The sequence below is a fragment of the Anastrepha ludens genome, chromosome 2 (genome assembly GCF_028408465.1).
Source record: "Anastrepha ludens isolate Willacy chromosome 2, idAnaLude1.1, whole genome shotgun sequence".
In the NCBI taxonomy this organism is placed as follows: domain Eukaryota; kingdom Metazoa; phylum Arthropoda; class Insecta; order Diptera; family Tephritidae; genus Anastrepha; species Anastrepha ludens.
In genome coordinates, this window is record NC_071498.1 from 55,283,586 (window position 1) to 55,308,668 (window position 25,083).

Consider the following 25,083-nt stretch of genomic DNA (forward strand, 5'->3'; position numbering starts at 1 on the left):
TAAGCCAACTCGGTCTATTTTTTTAATTTTTTTTAATTTGGCATTCGTTTGAAGCGAGGAAGTGGAGTGATTTTCCGTTTCCATCACCGCAATGCACCAGCTAATGCCTCAGCAGTTGTGGTCGCAAAGTTAATGGAAATATGGTTTCAACTTGTTTCATTTCCCCTCTCCAGAGTTGGTCTCCTCGGATCTTTGGAACTACTATTTGCTCCCCAACTTGAAGAAGTGGCTAGCGTGCGATAGGTTTTATTCAAACGAGGAGGTGTTTGCAGAAACGAATGCCTTTTTCCCAGACTTGGGCAAATCCTATTATTTGGAAGGGATCAACAAACTAGAACGGAGTTTGAGGGAGTGAATAAGCCTAAAAGAGACTATGTCGGAAAGTCCGCAAATACAACCGCGTAAAACAGATCTTATGCTTTTTCCCACCAGATACAAGATACGAATTTTTACCATACCGAATGTTAGTGGACAAATTCTCCCATTTTCATCCAGTGCAAATTACTTAGGGGTAATTCTGGAGTCCAAATTTAGCTGGAAGAAGGTGGGGTTTTCCACCTAAGCATACTTTATGGTTGTATAAGGCGGTTATACCACCAATTTTTTTTATACGGTTCGGTAGTTTGGTGGAAAGTTTTTTGAAGAGATTGCAATATCAAATTACTTGCCAGAATACGAAGATCGGCTTGGGAAATAATGGTCGGTGCAAGTAGATCATATCCTTAATGAGGCTCTCAATGCACTGGCATATGTTATTGAATTCCAGAAGATCTCCATATCAAGAAGATGGCAATCAGGAGTGCATATAGGTTAAATGAAGCGCGTCGCTGCAAGGAAGAAAATTTTAATGCGATGAACTCAGTACACTTCAGAGAGGACTGATTAAATCGTCCCGACGGTAATATACCAATTTTGCCACTCCTTTTCCATTTAGTGAGGAATGGAATAAGGGATTCTCACTAAACAACTTCGACACTACAGTCTATACAGATGACTCTAAAATCGATTGTGGTGTTGGAGCTAGTATATATTCTCATAGACTTAAAATTGAAAAATCTATGCGCCTCCTCAATGCCTGCAGTGTCTTCCAAGCGGAAGTACTTGCAATGGGGAAGCTTGAAGGCCACTAATCGCAGATTTCTGTTTTAAGGGCATTATCGCTATTCTTTCGGATAGCCAAGCCGCAATCCAGGCGCTGGACGCGACTATAACAACCTCTAAAGTGGTGGAGCAAAGTAGGAATAGCCTCACCAACTTGAGTGAAAACCATAGAGTAACCTTGATTTGGGTCCCGGGATACCGGAACATAGAAGGTAACGAAAAAGCTGATGAACTGGCAAGAGGGGGATCTGCCATGAATAGCGCTCTTGCAGTACCAGTATTCACTCCACTAGGTGCGGTCAAGAACACAATTTCCCTAGAATACCTCCAAACCGCGGGTTTTAGATGGAGAGACCAGACGAAATGCAGAACTAGCGGAACGTTATGGCCTACTTACAACCTCAAGCAATCGTCGACAATAATAAGCATGCAACGACGGGATGCCTGGAGACTAACTATCGGAGAACATGCAGCCACAAGCCAGAGAAAAAGGAACCGATTCTCCATTTCCTCTTTGAATGATCTGCCTTATGGAAGAAGAGATGGCCAACCCTGGACAAACTGCTCGCCGAGAGTGTCGAGTCTCGAACAACTGTCTGGTTTAGACGTCAACAACCCAATAAGGTTCTTAAACCACACAGACTGAATATAGCCATGCTGTAAATAACCGCTAAACGAGTTGGTAGTTGGTTGGATGTGGCAACAAATTGGATTTTGGATGAATCACCAATTCAACCAACCAACCAATCATGTAGAGAAATAAAAAAGGTTTATATATAAATGGCGCGTACACCCTTTTCGGTTGCTTGGCCGAGCTGCTCCACCTATTTTTGGCGTGCGTCTTGATGTTGTTCCTCAAATGGAGGGACCTACAGTTTCACCTACAGTTTTTTTTTATGAGGAGCTTTTTCATGGCTCGGAGATTTGCCATTGCCTGCTGAGAAATGGTTTTCACACGGACTTTTCAAACGAGCCTCGTATTCTGAGAAAATCCGTTGTGGATCTCCATCGACAGGCCAGCCCAGTCAACAGCTCCAAGTAAATTCGATAAATCGTAATAATACTAGGCGCTTCTTTATTCATCTTGATTTCTTATCATTTAATATTTGCTTGCGATATTTGCAATATTTCAACAATTATTAGATCTGTTCTAAAACGCTTTATGAGTTAATTGATTATCTCCGAGGAACACTAAAGCATGGTTGCAAATTAAGAATGAAAATTTTTAATTTCCAATATTTAATTTTGTTTAAATTTTTAAATTACAGTTATCCAGGCACGCAGGGCTGATTGATTGTTGATTCTTGATTCAACGCCCAAAAGAAGAACGCACTTAACCTCAACTCCATAATATTTACACGGCCTTTTCGTAGACGTGTAACTGCAAACTCTGCAGCAGTGCAGAGTGAAATAAGTTCTCCTCGTAAATAAACAAATAAAAAAACAACAACCCTTGTTTTATCAAACCATGTACTGGCCATTGGGCATACCTTATAATTTATTTTCATGTGATATTTTCTGCATTTACTGCTCATTAACTCATCAGCGCCGATGCAGATGAAAGGCACATACACAAACGTGAGCGGCACAGTGTGACAAGCACGCTAGCCATGCACACAAAAATTAAAATTTGAGTTTCTCTGGGAAAAGACAAAAGTTAAAACACAATATTTTTTAATCATACGAGGAAGTTCAATAAGTACCCGTGTTAGAAATGAAGACACCATTTTTTTAAAACATTCTTTTTATTTTTCACCATAGTCTCCTTTTAGAAAGACACACTTCTCCCAACGTTCCGGCCATTTTTTTAACCCCTCCAAAACTCCATTTGCCGAACTCTCGAAAATACGCTTCTGCTTCAGCTATGACTTTTCCGTTTGAACTAAATTGTTTGGGAAAGGGAACAAGAAAAAATCGCAGGGAACCAGATCGAGTGAATATGGGGTTGCGGCAGCAACGCAAACGAAATGCATGTAGTTTGGCGGCAACAACTCCAAATAAAAGTGCTGTCTATTATCTACTCCAATTTTTTTGAAAGCGGTCGAATAACTCACTGTAGTATTGTCCAGTGATCGTTTATCCTTTTCTAAAAAATCCTTTGGGATGAAGCCGTTCGCATCCCAAAAAATTGTCGCCATGACCTCTCGGACCGTTGGGGCTGACTTCGTCTTCTTTGGAGCAGAGAATTGTTTTGATTGTTGCTTAGTTTCTGGTGTGTAATGAGGAATCAAGGTTTCAACAACGTGATAACTCGATGCCAAAATTCCTTCGCCTCTCGCTAAATTGCTCCAAACACTTCGCTTCGAAGTTAACAGCTGCATCCACTTGTTGTCCTCCTTGATATCATGTTTTATGAATATTAATTCCCGTTCCTGTGCACACACGTATGGCCTCTGTTACTTCGCGCGCTTCGATTGTCGATCAGCGATAATCATGTCGTGGACTTTTTGAATGATTTCCTCAGTAACCACGTCTGCCGGGAGACCAGGATGCCCCTCATCCTCGCATTTTTTCCCATCCAAAAACAAAAAGCGAATAACCGTTACTTTTTTTCTAACTCAGCGAAAAGCACACGTCTTACTCGAATAGCTGCGAAATCCAAGCTAACCCGTCAATCAGTCCGAAATTTGTTTGCCGTCGTTCGATAGATGGTAGCACTCCATTCTAGCACCAACTACCCTCAGGAACGTAATCTGTCATCAAACACGGATACTTAATGAATTGCCCTCTTAAACATGTTCGGTGAAGAAAGGAAAAGCTTAGGAAACTGGGCCTCATTTCAGCGAGCGCTGGGCAAATACTTCTAACGTCGCGTGACCCTACTGGCCACGTGTGGATCAGAATCACTCGAGCCCGCTTCTACAGTTCGTGGGTACTTTAAAGGACATTATCCACGAGGCCTTTTGGGACCTTTTGGCCTCAGCTATCTAGAGGATAGAAATGGAATCAGTTCCTTCCCCGTAGCTGTCCTGCTTTCACTGGTCTAAAAGCTGCGTAGAGAAAGAGAATTTAATTTGTCAGTCGATTTCTTTAGATTGAATCTTCTTTTGCCCTATTCCCTTATTTCACTGAAAGGGCCAAGATTTCATAACAGAGCCATAATGAGCTACCTTTTCTAGGCTGTAATTGATAATTGAATTTAGACTAGCTTTGGTTTCAGCAGGAAGCCGCACAATATCACACACCTCATAAAAGGATCTATCGATTAGAAGGCATATTTAGCACCCATTCGGAATTCACAGAGAGAACTTAGGTTCGAATCTCGGTGAAACACCAAAATTAAGAAAAACATTTTTCTAATAGCGGTCGCTCCTCGGCAGGCAATGGCAAACCTCCGAGTGCATTTCTGCCATGAAAAAAGCCCCTCATAAAAATATCTGCTGTTCGGAGTCGGCTTAAAATTGTAGATCTCTCCATTTGTGGAACAACATCAAGACGCACACCACCAATAGGAGGAGGAGCTCGGCCAAACACCCAAAAAGAGTGTACGCGCCAATTATATATATATATACAGTAGATTCTATTTTTATGCGGTATATACGTTCCGCAAGAAACAGCATAAAAAAGCTACCAGTTCTATAGTAAAATTATAGATACGTTTCAAAAGAGCTAAGAACCGCATAAATCTGAAATAATGTAATAAAATCGCATAAAAAAAGGGTACTAGGGTAATATTATAACTATAGACCGCATGAATCTGAAATAATTAAATAAAATCGCATAAACAAAAAATTGTATTTTTGAAAATTATATCTTTATTTAAGAAACGTCAGAATCGAAAAATACATTTACATCGTCAGAAATGGAATCAGACAATACCCGCATGTTGCGCATTCGTTTAGGATTTGGCGTAAAATCACTTCCGTCACTTGAGGAAATGTACACGTCTGATCTGGATGGTGATGCAGGCGGTTCCATACTTGTAGGGTTAGCATTTTTGATATAATCTGTGATGAGTTTTTGCTTAGCTGGTTTAGAATCTTGTTTATATGTACATTTTCCGATAGGTCGACATAATATACATTTTTTAATTTTAAAAAAAACCGTACTATTTCAAAACCGCATAAAAAAACCGCATAAAAACAGAATCTACTGTATATATTATCACCTGACCTGACTTTGATGAACGGTCGTCTTGGAGTTACGCTCTGATGGTGACAGCCGTTTTGGTGATGGTTTAAAGATCGCTGTTATGTAAATAATCTAAAGACGGCTTGGATATTAAGTTAAATGACATCTGAACTATTCGGGAATCATTGAAAGCTTAGGATGTCAGAAGAGAGAAGTGGAATGAAATAATATTTAATGGGGGTATTACTTAGTATGAAGATTTACCGATAATCTGATCGATCAATCATTCACTCAATTGTTTCTTTGATTTAGTGAAACTCATTATTTTGCATGTTATTAAAAAAACACAATACAAAGTGTTACCGATAATTAAATATCTTCCCTCCAGACCTCATGTCAAAGGAGACAATGAATATGAGATCTCAAAGAAGAAAAGAATTAACCTTTACTCTTAGCGAGTCAAGAGAACACAATGAAGGTGAAGTGTCGGCTGCTAACTTGGGGCACGACGATCAGAGTTCCAAACACAGGGAGTTGCTTAAAATATTGCCAGAGCAGTATCCTCTATTTTTAGAACCTAATGACAAACTGATACCTGACGTCTCTTTTGCAAGAAAGCATTTCGTTAGTTCTCTAGGGCAATGAAGAGATCCTAGAAATATACTTGTTTTCCTCCTTTGTTTAACTCCTAATGAGTCATAGAACGTCATCCTATAAAGGTCGGTAAAAAAATTTTATTCGGATGGTTGGAAGGCTGAAATGTCAGTACTGGTGTCGAATGGCATTTGGACTGTAACTTCAGATGATTAACTTCTTCTTAATTGGCGCGATAACCGCTTACGCGATTTTGGCCGAGCTTAACAAAGCGCGCCAGTCGTTTCTTTCTCGTGCTAACCGGCGCCAGTTGGACACACCAAGTGAAGCCAAGTCCTTCTCCACCTGATCTTTCCAACGCAGAGGAGGCCTTCCTCTTCCTCTGCTACCACCAGCTGGTACCGCATCGAATACTTTCAAAGCCGGAGCGTTTGTATCCATTCGGACGACATGACCCAGCCAACGAAGCCGCTGGATCTTTATTCGCTGCGCTATGTCTATGTCGCCGTAAAGCTCATACAGCTCATCGTTCCATCGCCTGCGATATTCGCCATTGCCAACGTGCAAAGGTCCAAAAATCTTACGCAAAATCTTTCTCTCGAACACTCCAAGCGTCGCTTCATCGGATGTTGTCATCGTCCACGCTTCTGCGCCATACGTTAGGACGGGCATGATGAGAGTCTTGTAGAGTGTTAGTTTTGTTCGTCGAGAGAGGACTTTACTGCTCAGTTGCCTACTTAGTCCAAAGTAGCACTTGTTGGCAAGAGAGATTCTACGTTGGATTTCAAGGCTGACATTGTTATCGGTGTTAATGCTGGTTCCTAAATAAACGAAGTCTTTTACAACCTCGAAATTATAACTGTCTACAGTGACGTGAGTGCCGATACGCGAGTGCGCCGACTGTTTGTTTGAAGACAGGAGGTACTTCGTTTTGTCCTCGTTCACCACCAAACCCATTCGCTTTGCCTCTTTATCCAGTTTGGAGAAGGCAGATCTAACAGCGCGGTTGTTAAGGCCGATGATATCAATATCATCGGCATACGCCAACAATTGTACGCTCTTATAAAATATTGTGCCTGAGCGATTAAGTTCTGCGGCTCGTACGATGCTCTCCAACATCAGGTTAAAGAAGTCACACGACAGCGAGTCACCCTGTCTGAAACCTCGTTTGGTATCAAACGGCTCGGAGAGGTCCTTCCCAATTCTGACGGCGCTGCTGGTGTTGAGCAACGTCATCTTACATAGCCGTATTAGTTTTGCGGGGATACCAAATTCAGACATAGCGGCATACAGGTAACTCCTTTCCGTACTGTCGAATGCAGCTTTGAAGTCGACGAAAAGATGGTGTGTGTCGATTCTCCTTTCATGGGTCTTTTCCAAGATTTGGCGTATTGAGAATATTTGGTCGATGGTAGACCTTCCAGGTCTGAAGCCACACTGATAAGGCCCAATCAGTTGGTTGACGGTGGGCTTCAGCCTTTCACACAATACGCTCGCTAGAACCTTATAGGCGATATTTAGAAGACTAATCCCGCGGTAATTGGCACAAATTGCAGGATCGCCCTTCTTATGGATTGGGCAGAGCACACTTAAATTCCAATCGGCAGGCATGCTTTCATCCGACCATATTTTGCATAGGAGCTGATGCATGCACCTTACCAGCTCCTCGCCACCATGTTTGAATAGCTCAGCCGGCAGTCCGTCGGCGCCCGCGGCTTTGTTGTTCTTTAGCCGTGATATTGCTATTCTCACCTCGTCATGGTCGGGTAACGGAACGATAATTCCGTCGTCAACGATTGGGGTATCGGGATCTTCACTTTCTCGGTGACATGCGCAGCTGTCACTGTTTAACAGGTTCGAGAAGTGTTCCCTCCATAATTTAAGATTGCTCTGTACGTCAGTCACCAGATCACCGTCTTTGTTCTTACAGGAAAACGCCCCGGTCTTAAAACCTTCTGTAAGCCGCCGAACTTTCTGGTAGAATTTTCGGGCGTTGTTCCTATTGGCCAGCATCTCAAGCTCCTCGCACTCACGTATTTCGGCCTCACGTTTCTTCTATCGGATAATACGTCTCTCTTCCTTTTTCAGCTCTCTGTGGCGATCCCACATGACTCGCGTTGCGCCCGATCGCAGCGTGGCTCTATAGGCGGCATCTTTTCTTTCGGCGGCAGCGTTACATTCCTCGTCGTACCAATTGTTTTTTCGGGCTCGCCGGAATCCGATTTCTTCTTCGGCGGCGGTACGTAGGGAACGAGAAATGTTGCTCCATTGCTCGCGCATGCCGGTGTGTTGGGCAGTGCTCTCCGAGAGCAGGAGTGAGAGTCGAGTGGCGAATCTTCTGGCTGTCTGTTGTGATTGCAGCTTTTCGATGTCGAACATTCTTTGCGTAGGTAGATGCACGTTTTTTGCTGCACAGAGGCGTGTGCGCAATTTGGCTGCAACAAGGTAATGATCCGAGTCGATGTTGGCTCCTCGGATCGTACGTACATCTAATACACTAGAAGCGTGTCTTCCATCTATCACAACATGATCGATCTGGTTTCGCGTTTTTCGATCAGGGGACAGCCAGGTAGCTTGGTGTATCTTTTTATGCTGGAATCTGGTGCTGCAGACTACCATGTTTCGGGCCCCGGCGAAGTCGATCAGCCTCTGTCCGTTGCCGGATGTTTCGTTGGGCAGGCTGAATTTTCCGACTGTGGGACCAAAAATTCCCTCCTTGCCCACCCTGGCGTTGAAGTCGCCAAGCACGATTTTTATGTCGTGGAGGGGGCAGCGCTCATAGGAACGTTCCAAGCGCTCATAGAAAGAATCCTTGGTCGCATCGTCCTTCTCTTCCGTCGGGGCGTGGGCGCAAATTAGCGAGATGTTAAAAAATCGCGCTTTGATGCGGATTATTGCGAGACGCTCGTCCACCGGAGTGAACGACAGTACTTGGCGACGAAATCTCTCTCCCACAACAAATCCGACACCGAATTTGCGCTCCTTTACATGGCAGCTGTAGTAGACGTCGCAAGGTCCTAGGTTTTTCTTACCTTGCCCCGTCCATCGCATCTCTTGGATGGCAGTGATGTCAGCCTTTACTCTCACGAGGAATCAACCAGCCGGGCAGAGGCACCTTCCCCATTAAGGGACCGGACATTCCAGGTGCATGCCCTCAAATCGTATTCCTTATTTCGTTTGCAGAGGTCGTCATCAGTGTTGGAAGTTCTCATCCGAGGCTTTGTTGCTGTTTTCATTGGGGGGGCTTTTTAAGTGGCGGGTCCCAAACCCAGCGCACAACCAGCTATGCTGGGATGCTTCGCCTTCTCACGTTAGCTCACTCCCGAACGGGTGTTCGGAAGCTAACCAGAGGATACGTGGGCTAATCCCGGACGTTGTGAGCTGCTTGAACCATATGTAGAAGAATCGTCCTGGCCACTCCCAAGTGAATGGCGATCAGTAACTTTCCCCACTTGCGTGGACTTCTACACATGGAACCATCCTCCACACATGGAACCATGCTTAACTGCTTTAGGTAAAATGACAATTTTTTTTCCAGCCGGAAGTCTCTGCAATACTTAAAGTGGTAGATTGAATACTCTGAAAACCTTAGATGCCACTCAAATCTTTTCAAAAGTTGTTCAGGACTTTAAGTTGAGACTAAACTCCATTGCAAAATGGAATGAGCCTGAACTTATGTCGATGTCAGGAACAACAAACTTTTCTTCTTTTTTTTTGTTTTTTTTTTTTAAAGGAGGTTAAAATCGAAAATGTCAGAAGTATCACCAAAGGTACTGTTACACCAGTGATATGTAGGGCATGCTACCACTAACCCTACAACATTCCTCCCCTCTCGGCTGATTCCAACCTGGGACTGATAAAGGATTTCGTCAAGGTCAAGCCGTGTTTATGCCTTTTAAACACACCAGGTACCTGCGCCCAGGTTCCTATCTGAATTGAGTATTGGGGTTATACGCTATCGGTAGCCTCCATTACTTCGTGGCCAATGGGGCATCGGAAAGTTGCAATATCGTTATTCGATATCAACTTGTCGTCTCTTTGGGCTCGTCTGGAGGTTTTACCTAACGTGCTTGTCATGTGTTTGTGAATACAGTCACCTCCACTGGAGATCTGTTTCAAAATGGCTTCTTTGAATGACGCATCTGTTGGGTGTTCTAGATCGGTCGCATTTTCATTTGCTTTGCTTCTGCTTTGCGGTCCCATTCTAACTTTCGGAGTTTTATTACTATCCTTACTGCAAATTTTTTTACTACTTCCTATTTCTCTTTCAAGTTCAAAATTTGTGTTACAAGGTTATCTGGTGTGGCGACGACGTCGATGACCTTTGCGAGCTCGAAGCCCTCTTCAGGAACAACAAACTGACTGATGAATTGGCGAGTGTTAAATTGGACCAGAGCCAATTTTAGGGATATGTGTCGCGGAAATGGTCAAGTATATCAAGACCCTTCGTAATAAATTTCTAAATAACTTTTGGTGCAGTACTGGCACCTGCAAAACAACCAAGGGTTTCTTGAAAATGATTGACAGCCTGATAGTAAGATTCTTTCTCAGACAGAGAAGAAGTGAGTCAACAGCCCTGATGGGACTAATTATCGGGCGCAATCCATTTTGACGGCATATGACCATCTTAGGTATCAACTGTGATCCATTGTATACATCTTGTTTGGAGGATGAGGAAGGTACAGTCGATTTTGTCGATCGCTGTTCGGGTTTTGCCAGACTATATTTTTAGATGTATTGATAATGGGCGAGTTACATTCTCTTTCCCTCGACAAACTGCTAAGATTCGTTAATTAGTTGGCGAAGTTTGGAGATGAGAAATCCCACCTGTCCTTTATGCCTTGAATCATACCCCCTTGACTTTAAGTGTAATAGGAAAAATTGCTACAGTGCTTTGAAAAAAACTTCCTACCATCTAATATTCCATTCCGTTCCACTCCAACCCTCATCTCGAAATTTCGTTAAATTTATTATAAAGATATTTTTATTAAAAATCCCTTCATAATCAAATTATCAACTTTCAGATTAACTCTCGCTAATTATGACTCTTTTTATTGCAAACTGCTCCCACCATGCGACGTAGCGTTGGCTACTCTATATATATGGAAAGCTTTGTGCCTGTGTTTGCTTATTAAAAATTAAATTGTCATTGCTTTTGCGTGAGCGACATGTGGCGCTGAAAGAAGATATTGTAACTGTGTATGTGTGTGTATGGTAAAGAAAAAATGGTCAACATGACGATGGCATTGCCAGTTGGCAGAGTTGCACAGCTGTTACAAACAGAGGTCAAAGGCGGAAGGAAGGATATGCGATATACTTGCGGAAATATCAATTTTCTGCACATTGCAGTCGCATTAATTGCATATTAAATTTAATTTGTTGCTGACGCTTACATTTGCCTGAAAGCAAACAAAGGCCTGTCGAACCATTGTTTTGAAGTCAATTATATTTATTTGCATTTAAGTTTTTCTTGTGTGAATGCGAAGGAAAACTTTTCATTTTATTTCAATAAAATGGAATTTATTTTGTACTGTTAAAATGTTGCAACTTTCATCAGAGTTATTTAATGTTTTTAATTTTTTTGTTCTCTGTTATTTAAAAACAAAAAATGATTCTGCTGAACTGCTGAATATATTTTTTCAAAATGTTTAATGTAGTTAATGATATCGTTTGCCTCTAGTAAAAGATTTAACACATATCGGTAAATGTATATAAAATTCATATTTCTGATATACAATGAAAGGTCAGTCATGCGAAATTTTGAAGTGAAAATCCGAAAAATTTTGACTTGCTATAGGAGTCTTGCCTTTTACATATATGTTGCGCCCAATAAAGCAAATATTCAAATATTTTCCTTGAAACTCAGTAAATTTCTGCGTTCGTTTGAAACAATTTTCAAAGCACTTTTGTCACTCAGAAGTGGATACCTCCAAAACGAGCTGTTCAAAAATTTCAATAGCTCCATCAGGTGTTGAAAAACGTTGACCTCCCCCCAAATAAGTTTTGATGTTTGGGAATAAAAAGAAATCATTAGGCCTGCGATTCGGAGGACCCATTAATTTGATCTTTTGAGTGCTCAAAAACTCTTTTGCGTGAGCCGATATGGGAGAGCTCCCTTTGTCTTGCTGAAGGATGATTCGTCTCCGGTTGGTGGTTTTCCTTAAATATCCTAAAACTTCTGGCAAAAAAATGGTTGTGTACGGTTATCACTCAGAATTTACTGTTTTAAGTGTCTCTAGTCGCACAATTGCGACATGACAAGATTTTCCGAAAAACATTGGATTACAAACGAAGACTCACTTCGAAAATCGGAGAAATTTCTTTTTTACTTACGACTCAATTTGGCTAAATTTTACTTACGATTCAAAAAAAATTGATTTGGCCCTATGGCCAGAAAATAAGTTGATTTTGCGGTGTAGTGTTATTATTATGAGGGGATACAGCACTGCGATCTATTAAACTTTTTGTGTCGCTTTCATGGGCTCAGAGTAGAGAAGTAGGGTAGAGAACTTCCTCAATAAATTTTAGTATATTTCCGATCTGATTGAGTTTTATTTCATTCTCTTGTAGAAAAGGTTTACCCAGGAGATGTGCTGTTTATGCATCAGTGTTGGTCCCGATGCAGTCTTATCTTCTTCTCTACAGAACTCGCAAGTTTCATTAGAATTACTTGTTAGAAATCTTGCAATGATTTTAAAATTATTTTTATTTAATTCCATGCAATCTTTAAATCGGGTAAGGCTAAAGCTACCTATTATTGATTTTGATTGCGATAAACTCGGTAGATTGTCTTGCTTTGGCTTTGTCATCCGCTGAATGTCGTTTAATGTCTGTCTAAACACTGTCAGGTCCAGTAGATGTCTGTTTGTTTTGTCCTGGATCTCGTCGGCGTAGTGTAGTAGGTGTCTCCTGACATTCCTGGCTCAAGCCGGTGTTTGCAAGGATGAAACCTACGGTAACACCATAACAGGAACTGCTTGCTGAGTTTGTTATGCTCCTTACCAGGTAGCATATTGGCCTCGTCGTGAAGATGTTGTATTGGGGACATCAGGAGGCAACCCGTCGCTGTCCAAATGGCAGTGTTTTGGCAAGTCTGGAGCTTTATCCACCGCGTGTCACTGGTTCCAGGCGACCAGACAGGCGCAGCATAGTTTAGAACCGGCCGGCCAATAGCCTTAAATGTCGATAGCAACAATTCTTTATCTTTGCCCCAAGTGTTGCCGGCAAGCGATTTGAGGACCTTGTTGCGATTTTGGACTTTAGTGGCAGTTGCGGTTGTATGAGCAGAAAAGGAGAGCAAACTGTCGTAGGTTACACACAAAATTTTGGGATTGTTTACCGTCGGAATTGGTGTGTCATCGACTTTTACCTTGTTGGGCAGTTTAACCTCCTTTGTCCAGGTGGTAAAAAGGGGCGCCGTGGACTTAGTGGGGGAAAGTGGAAGATTCCTCGTAGTGAATCGACGAGAAAGGTCGGTGAGGTAGACGTTCACTTTGGAGCACAGGCCATCGATGTCATTGTCCGACGCCATTATCGTGCAGTCGTCAGCGTATGAGACCAGGGAGACTTCCTCTGGTGGCTAGGGGAGTTTCGAGATGTAGAAGTTGAACAGCAAGGGAACACCTTGCTTGATCCTCCTCTGTTTAGATGTATGGTCACGAAAAATCAGTGACGACCGCTCAGATAATTGGCGGACTACCTCTTCAGCCCTGGCGGGAGTGTCGACTGATAAATGTCATCTAGTAGCGTAGAATGGCTGACTGTGTCGAAAGCCTTCTTCAAGTCCAACGCTACTAGGACAGTCCTCTCGCAGGGACCGTTTTGGTTAAGCCCGCGGTTTATCTGGGCATTCATGACGGTCAGTGCAGTGGTGGTGCTATCCACTCGTCGCAAACCATGCTGATGTGGGGCTGGGGCCAGATGTTTCGTAAGGAGTGGGAGTAGGAGGGCTTCAACTGTCTTCACTACTGGGGAAAGGAGAGTTATCGGACGATAAGATTCCCCTTGGTTGGCGGGTTTCCCAGGCCTCAGTAGTGGGACCACTCTCCTTGCTTTCCCCTTGTCAGGGATAATGAGAGTGGCCAAGGACAGATTGAAGACCTTGTGAGCAATCTTACTCCCAATGGGCCCAGGTGCTTCGGGATCAGCGTGCTCAGTCCGTCAGGGCCAATGGCATTTGATGATTTTGCTTTATTGAGGGCCCCCTGAACATCATCGCTGGAGAAAGTAAGTGGCGCACTGTCGTACGTCAGTTTGTGCAGCCTTCTGGAGGCACGACGCTTGGCCCTGTCGATCGGAGGATGCAATATAAAAAGTTAGCTGAAATAGCTCGCGCATCTCTTCGGGTCCAACGGAGTACAACTGTTGAAGGTGAAGTATAAAGGCCCGCGGGCTACGTTGGTCGTCCGAGTAGATACAAACGCTCCGACTCTGAAGGTATTCGATGCGGTACCAGCTGGTGGTAGCAGAGGAAGAGAAAGGCCTCCTCTGAGTTGGAAAGAAGAATAGGAAGGTCAACTTTAAATAACCGTATGATATTGCGTGACTCATATGTGTGTAAGTTGGAATTACTTCATTCTTTAATGTAAAACTGAAAGTTATGAGATATAATTTTATTAAATGTTGGAAAGAAAGCTGAATGTTTAGCAACGGCTTGAACAGTCCGACGGCTTTATGGCTTGGCCATTCATGACCTAAGCAACTTCAGTGACTTTTTGACGGACCAATACCACAGTATTTTAGCTACTTGACAAATTGACCGACGAGCCATACAGCCCAACTGATTCGCGACCGCCATATTAAAATACCCCCAAACGCACGATGCTTAATTCAACTTTTGCTCCGAATCTTTCCTATTGCCACAACTTCTGCTGCTTGAAGTTCCCCTAATTCTTTTACCACTTCTTTTGTACTTCCGTGGGCTGTCAGCTACATCTTTACATACATCGTGGGTTATGATTCCCTGAAGGCATTCAGCGGAAAATATTCAGAACCTTTTACTTCACCCAATATTTATTAATGACCTGTGCTGGTGTTCAAAGGACAGTGTCGTACGAGGGGTGCCTTTTATATTTCGAGATTTGGCAACCCTGGTGTTGCAATCTCGCAACTGACAGCTGTATCGCAAAGTTTGACATTTTTTGGCTTTTACGTACTCAGAACGTTTTGAAATACCAGCGATATTTGTGTTGTTTACAGTAACTTAAAAGATTCATCTCGGTCCAAAAATGGAATTAAATCGTGAACATTTTCGTGCGATTATTTTTTACAACTTTCGACGTGGATTAACTCAGCAACATTGCATGGATGAACTTAATTCATTTTTTGGCGATGAAGCTCCATCAAGGACCAGTGTTTATCGATGGCATGGTGAATTCAATCGTGGTCGTAGTTCACTCCAAGACCAATTTCGGGAAGGTCGTCCAAAATCAGTTGTTGTTCCGAAAACCATTGATGCTGTGCGCGAACTGATATTGCAAGATCGTCATGTGACCTATCGTAAGTTTGAGACAATCTTAGGCATTAGTGGGACCAGCATACATTCAATATTGCATAAACATTTGACTGTCAAAAAAATTTGTTCGCGTTGGATCCCACACAATTTGTCAATCGCTCAAAAACAGGCTCGTGTCGATTGGTCGAAGGAAATGCTCAAAAAATACGATCGCGGGGCTTCGAAACACGTCTATGACATCGTGACAGGTGATGAATCATGGATTTACGCGTATGATACCGAAAGTAAACAGCAGTCGACTGTATGGGTGTTTCAAGATGAGCCAAATCCAACAAAAGTTGTTCGCGCACGAAGCACTTCCATGCAAATGGGCGCCTGTTTTTTCAGAAAAAGTGGACATGTCGCAACCCTACCACTAGAACAACGCAGAGCAGCAAATTCTGAGTGGTACACAACCATTTGTTTGCCAGTTGTCTTCCAAGAAATTAGGAAAACCAGTCGCCAAAGACGGATCACTCTTCACCAGGACAATGCGAGCTCTCACACATCGGCTCAAACAACTGCATTTTTGAGCACCCAAAACATCGAATTAATGGGTCATCCGCCGTATAGTCCTGACTTGGCACCGAATGACTTCTTTTTATTCCCGTACGTAAAAAACAAACTGAGAGGTCAACGTTTTTCGACACCTGAAGAAGCGGTTGCGACATTCGGAATGCATGTTTTTGAGGTACCTCATTCAGAGTGGCAAAAGTGCTTCGACAATTGGTTCAAACGCATGCAAAAGTGTATAGATCTTCATGGAGAATATTTTGAAAAACAATAAAGTGATTTTCGATTATTAAAATTTGTTTTTGTTCTCTAATCCCGACATATAAAAGGCGCCCCTCGTATAAAACCAAGTTTCGTTATAGTTAGCGCCGCTGTAGCAGCGGGCAGCTTATTATAATAATAGCAAAAATATTGAACCATTTTATCTAAATCTGAGTTATTTACTCTCCGTTTTGCATTTTTTGCCGCCATAAAATGCCATTCATCATTCAGAGATATACTCCTACATAAATATAAACGTAAAATTTTAATGCGACTAATAGTGATTAATTTGTTTCCAAAACATACCCTGGAACATTCACTAAAACTTCCGCCTATCTACATTCACTTTATTGGAGCTTCAAACTGTGTTTTGCTTGTGCTAACCAGCAACCCGTAGCAATGGCTGTATAAATTTTAAATACTTTTTTACAAATTTGTTTAATCTTTTATGTTTTGCTGTATTTGTCCAAATTGAAATTCAACATTTCACTTCGTTGTCATTTAGTTTCATTTTATTTTTCGTATAACTAGTTAATCACTGAAAATGAGTTAAATCTGTATAAGGTATTGCGAGAATAAATTAAGTCTTCCTGAAGTGTGGTGAGCGAGACGGAAACTCGCATTCAACGCACGGCACTTCACTTAAAATGCCGCGGGAATGGCGTCAGCGTGGGAAGCGCACCGCGTGATGGTCGACGCGTCGTCGGGTGGTAAATATATTCTAGGTATTGTTGTAGTTGTTCGACGCCAACTTGCCGCTGTGCTTGCGATGATGATTGCTGTGGCTTAGATGCTACTTTGTTGATAGTGGCGGCAGCTTGTGGCTGCAGTTTATGCTGTATTTGTGGTTGTTGCAGCAATTGCTTGGCAAACTGTTGCTTCTGTTGTTGCACCTTTTGTGGCTGCAGGTGTTGTTGCAATGTCTGGTATTGAGTTTGCGCAGCCTGCACATGTTGCAAATGCTGCGTTGAAGCGGCTTGTTTGGGCTCTATCACCTTGACCGGTGCTGCTGGTGTTTCCGTCTCAGGCAAAAGAGGTGGCACTTCTGGGTTCAAATCTAATGCTGGCACTGCCAGTTGTTGGCTTTGCTGCTGTTGATACTGTATCTTTTTAAGTTGTTGTGCTGTTGCTGCTTTTGTTGGTTTTGGTGGCGCCAATGTTGCTCTCGGTGTTGATGTGCTGGTTTTTGTAGTTGGTGCCTTGGTGGTGGTGGTGGTGGTTGTAGTGGTGGTGGTAGTGGTTTTTGTAGTTGTAGTCGTTGCCGTTGGTTTTGTTGTAGTCGACGTTGTTTTTCCCTGCTCGAACTCAGCATCAGACAGGGGTGGTAATAAATCATTGAATGGTACCAATAGTTCTTGTGGCAGCCCTTCAGCATCTATTGCAGCAGCCAGACAACATGGGGCAAGAAACAATGCAAAACAGCCGACAGCAACAGCAACGGCAACTGATGGCCTTAATATCTGCAACAAAGCAAACAAGACAATATTACATTACACGAGTGCACTGTGCGGAGATAATGGCTAACAGTATACATAGTTGAGAGTGGCCCGGTTCAATATGGTTGAATTTAAATATCTTCATAAGGCCAACTGGAATGCAAGAGCATACACAGAAACTTACATTTCCGTTACATCAACCGAATCCACCAGATTTTATGAAAATTCATAACATAGTATGAAGAAATCAGACTTGTTCCAAACTGATATGGTTCCGAGGAAGGATTCTGGTAGAGGGGTTCAAAAATATATGCATTAGAAGTCATAGTTCCACGCTACTCCTTCTTTTAAATATTTGCCAAAAATGCTAACGCTTAGATCGGTACAAATTCAAATTCATTGTCCTCGTTGTTTACTATGGTGGGAGTCATGCTGGCGACGCAATGCCGCGGTGCTGATTCTAACGGTACCTATTTTCGAAAATACGTAGTCAGGCGAGTGCCAAAAGGGTACGCTCATCATTTGTAAGCTCGCTTTTTGTGTTGTTGTGCCTATTTTTTGTTAAGCAAAATTATTATTTGTATTTAATAAGTGTTTAGCTAATCTGAATTAGAATTCTATGCGGAGCCTTTAAATGAAAACAAAGTTAAAAGAAATTGCCATTGACGAGAGAAAATTATAATAACATTGTTAGAAGAGGGCAAAATTTGTCGACAAATAGGGAGAACAAGAGGCAGGGGATGAACAACAGTTAGGGCGATAATGAAAACCTAAGATTTTCTTAGGAATTATTTAATAGGAACCGGAATTATAACTTGAAAGTTAAGAGCAGAGGGTGTTCTTGGGAGAAAGGGAAAGGCGCAGTATTACGGGGCTTGCGAAGAAAAATGCAAAGATAACTGATCCGAAAGTGAAATATGAAATAAGGGATAAGTTTAAAAAATAATTTACTGCTTCAACTACCAGAGCCGCCACGACGCTTAGACTTAAAAGTATGGCGCTATGGAAAGAACGGCGGTTTGGCCACGCCTCTATTTTGCATACTCTAAATAGTCACAAACAAGAAATGGACTACTCTATTCCTAGACTCACAATAACAGACTCTTCAAGACGAACATACCGTCAAAAAGAGAGTGGCAAAAGCGAAAGTCATAGAAGAGCGGGAATTATGGTTCCAAACTAGATGAAAGGGTTGGCTATGGAGTATTTTCGAAGGAATTTGGATTGGAATTATCCATTCTACTACCAGACTACTGCAGCATTTATCAGGTAGGAGTTCTGGCCATAAAAGAAGTGACTACGTCTTTAAATGCCGTAACAAAAACGACTATAAATATATTCTCGGATAGCTAAGCGGACATTAAATCAATGAATGCGGCTAAACTAAAATCAAAGGTTTCACAGGAATGCCTTAATTGGGTTCCGGGGCGCAGAGATATTGTGTAAAGCCGACGAGCTAGCCAGAAAAAGTAGTACTCTTCAAATGCTTAGTGATAGAAGTACCATTGGGATATTTATAGTCACGAGCAAATTAATGATTAAAAATAACTTTATTCAAGAGCTCAATAGGGCATAGAGAGCCGAAGGCACATGCGTAACAACTAGGCTACTGTGGCTACAAATAAAAAAGAAAAGGACAACTGCTTAGCCTTTGAAAAGAAGATATCTCGAAGATCGTGGCTTATGTAACTGCTCGTGGCTTATGTAACTGCTCATTGGCTATTTGGAAGCCTCGAAACTAGGAGTTTTCTGCCATGAAGAAGAGTAAGAAACCGTTGAGCATTTCTTTTGTAAGTGAGCAGCCTTAGCTCAGAGCAGATTATCTAGGTACCAGGTTATCTGGTAAATACTTTTTCATATCTCTTACGGAACTGTCCGACAGAGAGATTGGACCAACCCTGCGCTTCATAAGAGCCGCAAAATGGTTTCAGGAAGAAATATAAATATGGCTCCGCCGTGGCACAGTGGTATCACAACTTACCTGTAAGGTATAAGTGAGTTCGACGCACAGACCGAGTACCCCCATAACCTAACCTAACCTTCAACTGAATGAAAATTCTTAAAAAAAGCCCGCAATTATTGAAGAGTTCGTAGGAAGAAGCGAGTTTTAGCACTAATAAATAGGCAAAAGGCATTGCTTTCGCAAATGAGCACATCGTATACGCAGACCTCCAGAATTTCGGGAAAAGGTTATTTTTTGGAATGCCAGCCAGTTTCGCTCTTTTGGTATCAAAATCGTAAAAAATGTATGGGGTAAATCTAGTACAGCGCTGAATAAAGAAAGTTGTTAGCCAACAGTGAAACATGGTGGTGGTGGAGTGATGGTGCGGAATGTTTGAAAGATGGTGGCGTGGGAAAGTTGCAGTTTATTAATTTAACAAAAAGCAAAAAAGCTAAATTTAAAGCAAGGCAGTGCAATGCTGATATTAACAATTGAATACTGCTTTCAACAAGACAATGACCCCAAACATAGGGCTTTAAGAGTACATCTCCGCGCTGTGGAGATCAACGAATGAGGTACCCATGGCAAAACAAACACAGAAAGGGGCAAAAGATAGGCCACATGCTCATTGTAGAAGGCAACACGAAAAATGAACAACCAAAATCCTATATTGCGCCTATAAAAACATCACACGGATCATGGTCCAAACGCCATAAAGAAGAAGCTCTTGAGTTCGCCAAACATCTTTCAAATGTTTTCGCACCTTTGCCCAGTCAAAATACGGAAGAAGACTACCCAATACACAAATTTCTCTCGGTCCCATTTTAAAATGGATTTACCGATAGCAGAATGCACTTGGAAAGATATTACACACACAGTGAGTAAAATCCTCAAAAAACAAAGCTCCAGAAAATGGCATAATAACAAATAAAGTATTAAAACAAGTACCCACATGCGGCTACAAGTTCATTACTTTTATATTGTATATAATGCGATGATTCAGAAAGAATACTTTCCCAATCAATGGAAAGTTGCGCAGATTACTCTAATACCCAAGCCAGGGAAACCTGTGAACATTGTATCTTCTTATAGACCGATAAGTCTATTGCCTGTAATTTCAAACCTTTTCGAAAAACTGTTGCTGAAAATGTTTAGTCCATTAATTGCACAGAGGATTCTTATACCTGACCACATAGTTACTAAATAAATCTAAAATAAATCTAAAACGAAATAAATCATATCTCCAGAACAGAAATTTTCTTGCCAAAATAAACGAAGAAGCAAGGTGTAGCACATGGAAGCGTCCTAGGACCTGTATTATACACTCTGTTTACAACCGATCTTCCTTATCGACTAACACGACACCGCCGCATATGCAGATGATACAAATGTAACTCTCTTCTGCAGCCATCAAAGCCACGGTTAGCAAACGGGTTACTCTAACCCACAAACAAGCTTGGCAGGCTGAGAGAGGCTGCAGATGGACAAAACTGATGTTACCTGTCAGGTCCGACCAACTGTCGCAGTTCCTCCTGTCACTAAGCAGAGGGAGGAGGCTGGTTGGACTGATGACGAACCACTTTCTATGGTCAAAGCACATGGAAAAGATGGGCATCTCAGACAGTGCACTCTACCCAGCATATGGAGAAAAGGACGAAATGGCGGACCACTTTCTGTGCCCAGGCTTCCTCGAATCGAGCTTGAGGTCTGATGTGTTAAGCAGCGACCACCTTGGCTGCTTGGCACCACTAGACTCGGATTTCTTCGGAGGTCGAGTAGATTTAAAGAAAATTAAAAAGGGAATACGAGTGCAGTACAATGGACTTAATTGTGTCTGAGTGCTATATTTGCTAGTCTGTCCTGACAAAACAAAGAAAAAAAAATCATGTCTGCTTCTTTTAAACTACAAGGAAACCTCGATAATGTCTGCGCCTAGTTGAAAAAATTGCATATAAAAGCAAATCCATTCAATTAACTCTCAGCCTTCGCAACGGATCCTGCCCTCCTGTAACTTTAAACAACACGCAAATTCGCCAAACAGATAATATTAAATACATAGGCATTCTACTAGACAGGAGTCTTACATAGCGATTTCACATATTTTAAAAGTGGAAGCAACTCGGACTTAAACTATGCGCATTGTATTGGTTATTTTGGGACAAAAATTGGAGAATAAAGGGTTTGTCTACCAAGCATTACTCAAATCAATATGGACCTACAGTGTTCAAGTATAGGGTTCAGCTTCAAAATCGAACTTGGAAGTCCTGCAGAGATTTCAGTCTAAAGTGCTACGCATGTGTGTCAATGCGCCTTGGTTTGTTAGCAACGAGGTTTTACACCGGGACCAGGAAGTTTCAATAATATGTATATGAAGAAATCGGCAATATCAGTTAGAGATACAGCAATCGCCTTGCCCCTCATCCAAATCCTCAAGCTAATAATTTTTTAGAGAATAATTTGGCTTCGCAAAGATTATAAAATTGCATGCCTTTCAATTTAGTATAACTTTTTAAGGTGTAAAATGAATAAAAGTAAAAAAAAAAAAATATTTTTCTTGTTAAGGGATTAGGAGTAGTCAGAATTTTCAAAAAATTCTCAAATTATATTTCATAAAGTATGATATCTTAAAAATATTGTGTGAAAATTTTGAAGTGAATCCAACATATACTTTTCGAGTTATTCAACGATTAACAAAGGACGTTCGGGCGATCCGGAGCGTTTCAGAGCAAGCAGCTAAACTTTAAATGCGTTTTTCTCAAAACTCGGTTTTTTGAACTGGTGATCACTGTAACTTAGAAACCGCTTGTTAAATTTCAATAAAATGTATACTGCTTTGGAAAACATAAAAAACTCGTGCCTGATCGAAGGATTTTTTTTTTTAATTTTGTTTTTTTTTTGTTAATTAATTGTCGGTATTTTTCTCGAAAATCTGTAATCTGAATATTAAGGCCGCCATATTGTTGACTTTGAAAAAAAAAAAAGCTTCAATCAGGCGCAAGATTATCTATTAATAAAAATAATTTCTCTTGACCGATTGATTTGAGATGAAACTCCAAGGGCTTGGGATGATCGACACAAGGAACTTCTGGAGAAATGAGCTCCACTCAAGCAGCGATAACTTTTAGAATTATTATTTTTGAAATTTTTTCTAAAGTCAAGTGGAAACGTGATGTATTAATGCAATGTTTTTATATTTATAAAAAAAGCCATTGACTAGCAAAAAAAAAAATGATTGAAAATCATGATTTTTTCGGGCCTCTGACTACCCCTAACTCCTTAAAGAATGTTCAGAATTATGTAATGAATTCCACTGAGGAATCTTACTTAATGTCCGTTCTTAAATTGTAACTAGAAGTAATATGTATATATATATATATATAGACATATTAAGAAAGGACATTGAGTAAGATTCCTCAGTGGAATTCATATAATTGGCGAGTGCACCCTTTTTTGAGTGTTTGGCCGAGCTCCTCCTCCTACTATCTCATTAAACCTACATTAAATAAAAATTGTGAATTAAAAATTAGGTTACAAAATAGTCCAAATTGTTGTTGAATTATAGTAAAAATATCGCTAGCGTCGTTTTGAAATACAGTAGGTTCTGTTTTTATGCGGCTTTTTTTTTATGCGGTTTTGAAATAGTGCGGTTTTTTTTTAAATTACAAAATGTATGTCGACCTATCGGGAATGGTACATATAAACAAGATTCTAAACCAGCTAAGCAAAAACTCATCACAGATTACATCAGAAATGCTAACCCTACAAGTATGGAACCGCCTGCATAACTATCTAGATCAGACGTGTACATTTCCTCAAGTGACGAAAGTGATTTTACGCCAAATCCTAAACGAACGCGCAACATGTGGGTATTGTCTGATTCTATTTCTGACTTAAATTTATTTTTCGATTCTGACGTTTCAAAAATACAATATTTTGTTTATGCGATTTTATTTAATTATTTCAGATTCATGCGGTCTATGGAACGTATCTATAGTTATAATATTACCCTAGTACCCTTTTTTTATGCGATTTTATTACATTATTTCAGATTTATGCGGTTTTAGCACTTTTGAAAAGTATCTATAGTTTTACTATAGAACTAGTAGCTTTTTTTATACTGTTTTTTTTATGCTGTTTCTTGCAGAACGTATCTACCGCATAAAAACAGAACCTACTGTATTTCACACTTCAATGTCGTAATGCACACCACAAATAATTGGGAATTCAGCTTAAACGCCCGTCAACTAATCAATGCATTTTTATGTGCATTATTTTCTCGGTAGATGGCTGTAGTGGTCAATACTAAACGAAAAAGTTTATCCTCGTTGTGAAGGTGACATTTCACACTAAACAAAATTCTTTTGCTGTTTTTTGTTCGTCCCATTCAGTTGTGAGCTAAAGGGTGTTAACAATGGAAGTTCACCATGAGAAAATGCGGCGCAGTTTATAGTGATTCTTTGTCAAAGGCGAAAATGCAAGCCAGGCCGCTGAAATTGTGAATGGTGTTTATGGTGCCGATACTGAAAAATGATAGATTTCTTTATCCACAAATTAATATTATTCTTATTTTTAGAAATTTATTTCAGTAAACGGCTTCAAGTCAGTTGCCTAGCCAATGCACCTCGTTTCTTAAATTTTCATTTCCTGCAGGGCACTACGCCTACTGTCTGAATGCTAAGTGAGTTATGGCAACGTTTTAATTACAAGCACGCTGGACGCTTGCAACTGAAGCTCTGCATGTACAGGCACACACACACATCTGCAAACATAGTACTTGTTAACATGAATGAGTGTTCGCCTATGCTTTACTGGAGTAAAATTTCTGTTTTTGTAACATTTTTGGCAGACAACTGTGATTTATGGAGTGTGGCGGCGTTGAAATGCCAAACAAAGTGTACAAAGAAAGTGAGTGCCAAGCTCAGTAAGGCAAAGATTTTACATGTACTGATGAAAAGGAAATTAAAGATTTTGATTCTCAGTTTTCATTGCCTTTTTTTTTTGTTTGTTTTTCATTCACTTTTTTGCATTTGGGGCAAACGAGAAAACGCACTTCCTTATAACGAAAAAACACGATTTTTGATTAAACATGTTTCAATGTCCGTCAGCTCTTCGAGCACATAACGAGAATTCACAAATCATAGCTCACTTTTGGATATTTCATGATGTCAGACAAATCTTTTAGCGTTGTTGTTTCGATTGTTTTTTGGTTTTTGTTCTTTTGGTGGTATCGCTTTTGAATCGTTCTCAAATCGTTGGCTTGTGCTGTTCAATCACCCAGTCAAACCACGTCCTGCTATCGACTAGCGCGTATGCAAATTTTTTAAGCAACTAAAATGTTGCGCGACGACAACAGTTGCTTTTATAACGGCAGATCAGCTGGTGGGTAGGCAAATGATCGAAAAGATGGTTCGACCAGCAACATGTTTAGATTGTTTGTTGACGATAGTGTGGATGGTAAATCAAAGCGATGGGAGTAATGGAAAATTAGTTTTGGCAAATTTGAAATATTTCAAATAAAATGTAATGGGTGTTTTTTTAATGGATAAGTTTTTATAAGGAATTGCTCTCAAATCGGATGTAAATTTAAACACTTATTTGGATGTGCCTCTTCAGTATACTATACTAACAACTTTAGACGAGTATGTTTGCGTGTGGGGACTGTTCCAATTTTT

At 41.0% G+C, this 25,083-nt stretch overlaps 1 protein-coding gene across 1 annotated transcript; it reads right to left on the reverse strand.

The window, feature by feature from the left end:
• Nucleotides 1-16,577: 16,577 nt before the first annotated feature.
• Nucleotides 16,578-24,647, reverse strand: LOC128857688 (uncharacterized). The gene is made up of 2 exons (XM_054093437.1): nt 24,558-24,647; nt 16,578-17,493 (listed from the first exon to the last, which is right to left on the reverse strand). Exons 1-2 carry the CDS (start codon nt 24,570-24,572, stop codon nt 16,672-16,674), a joined length of 837 nt encoding a protein of 278 aa, XP_053949412.1. The 5' UTR covers nt 24,573-24,647; the 3' UTR covers nt 16,578-16,671.
• Nucleotides 24,648-25,083: the final 436 nt, after the last annotated feature.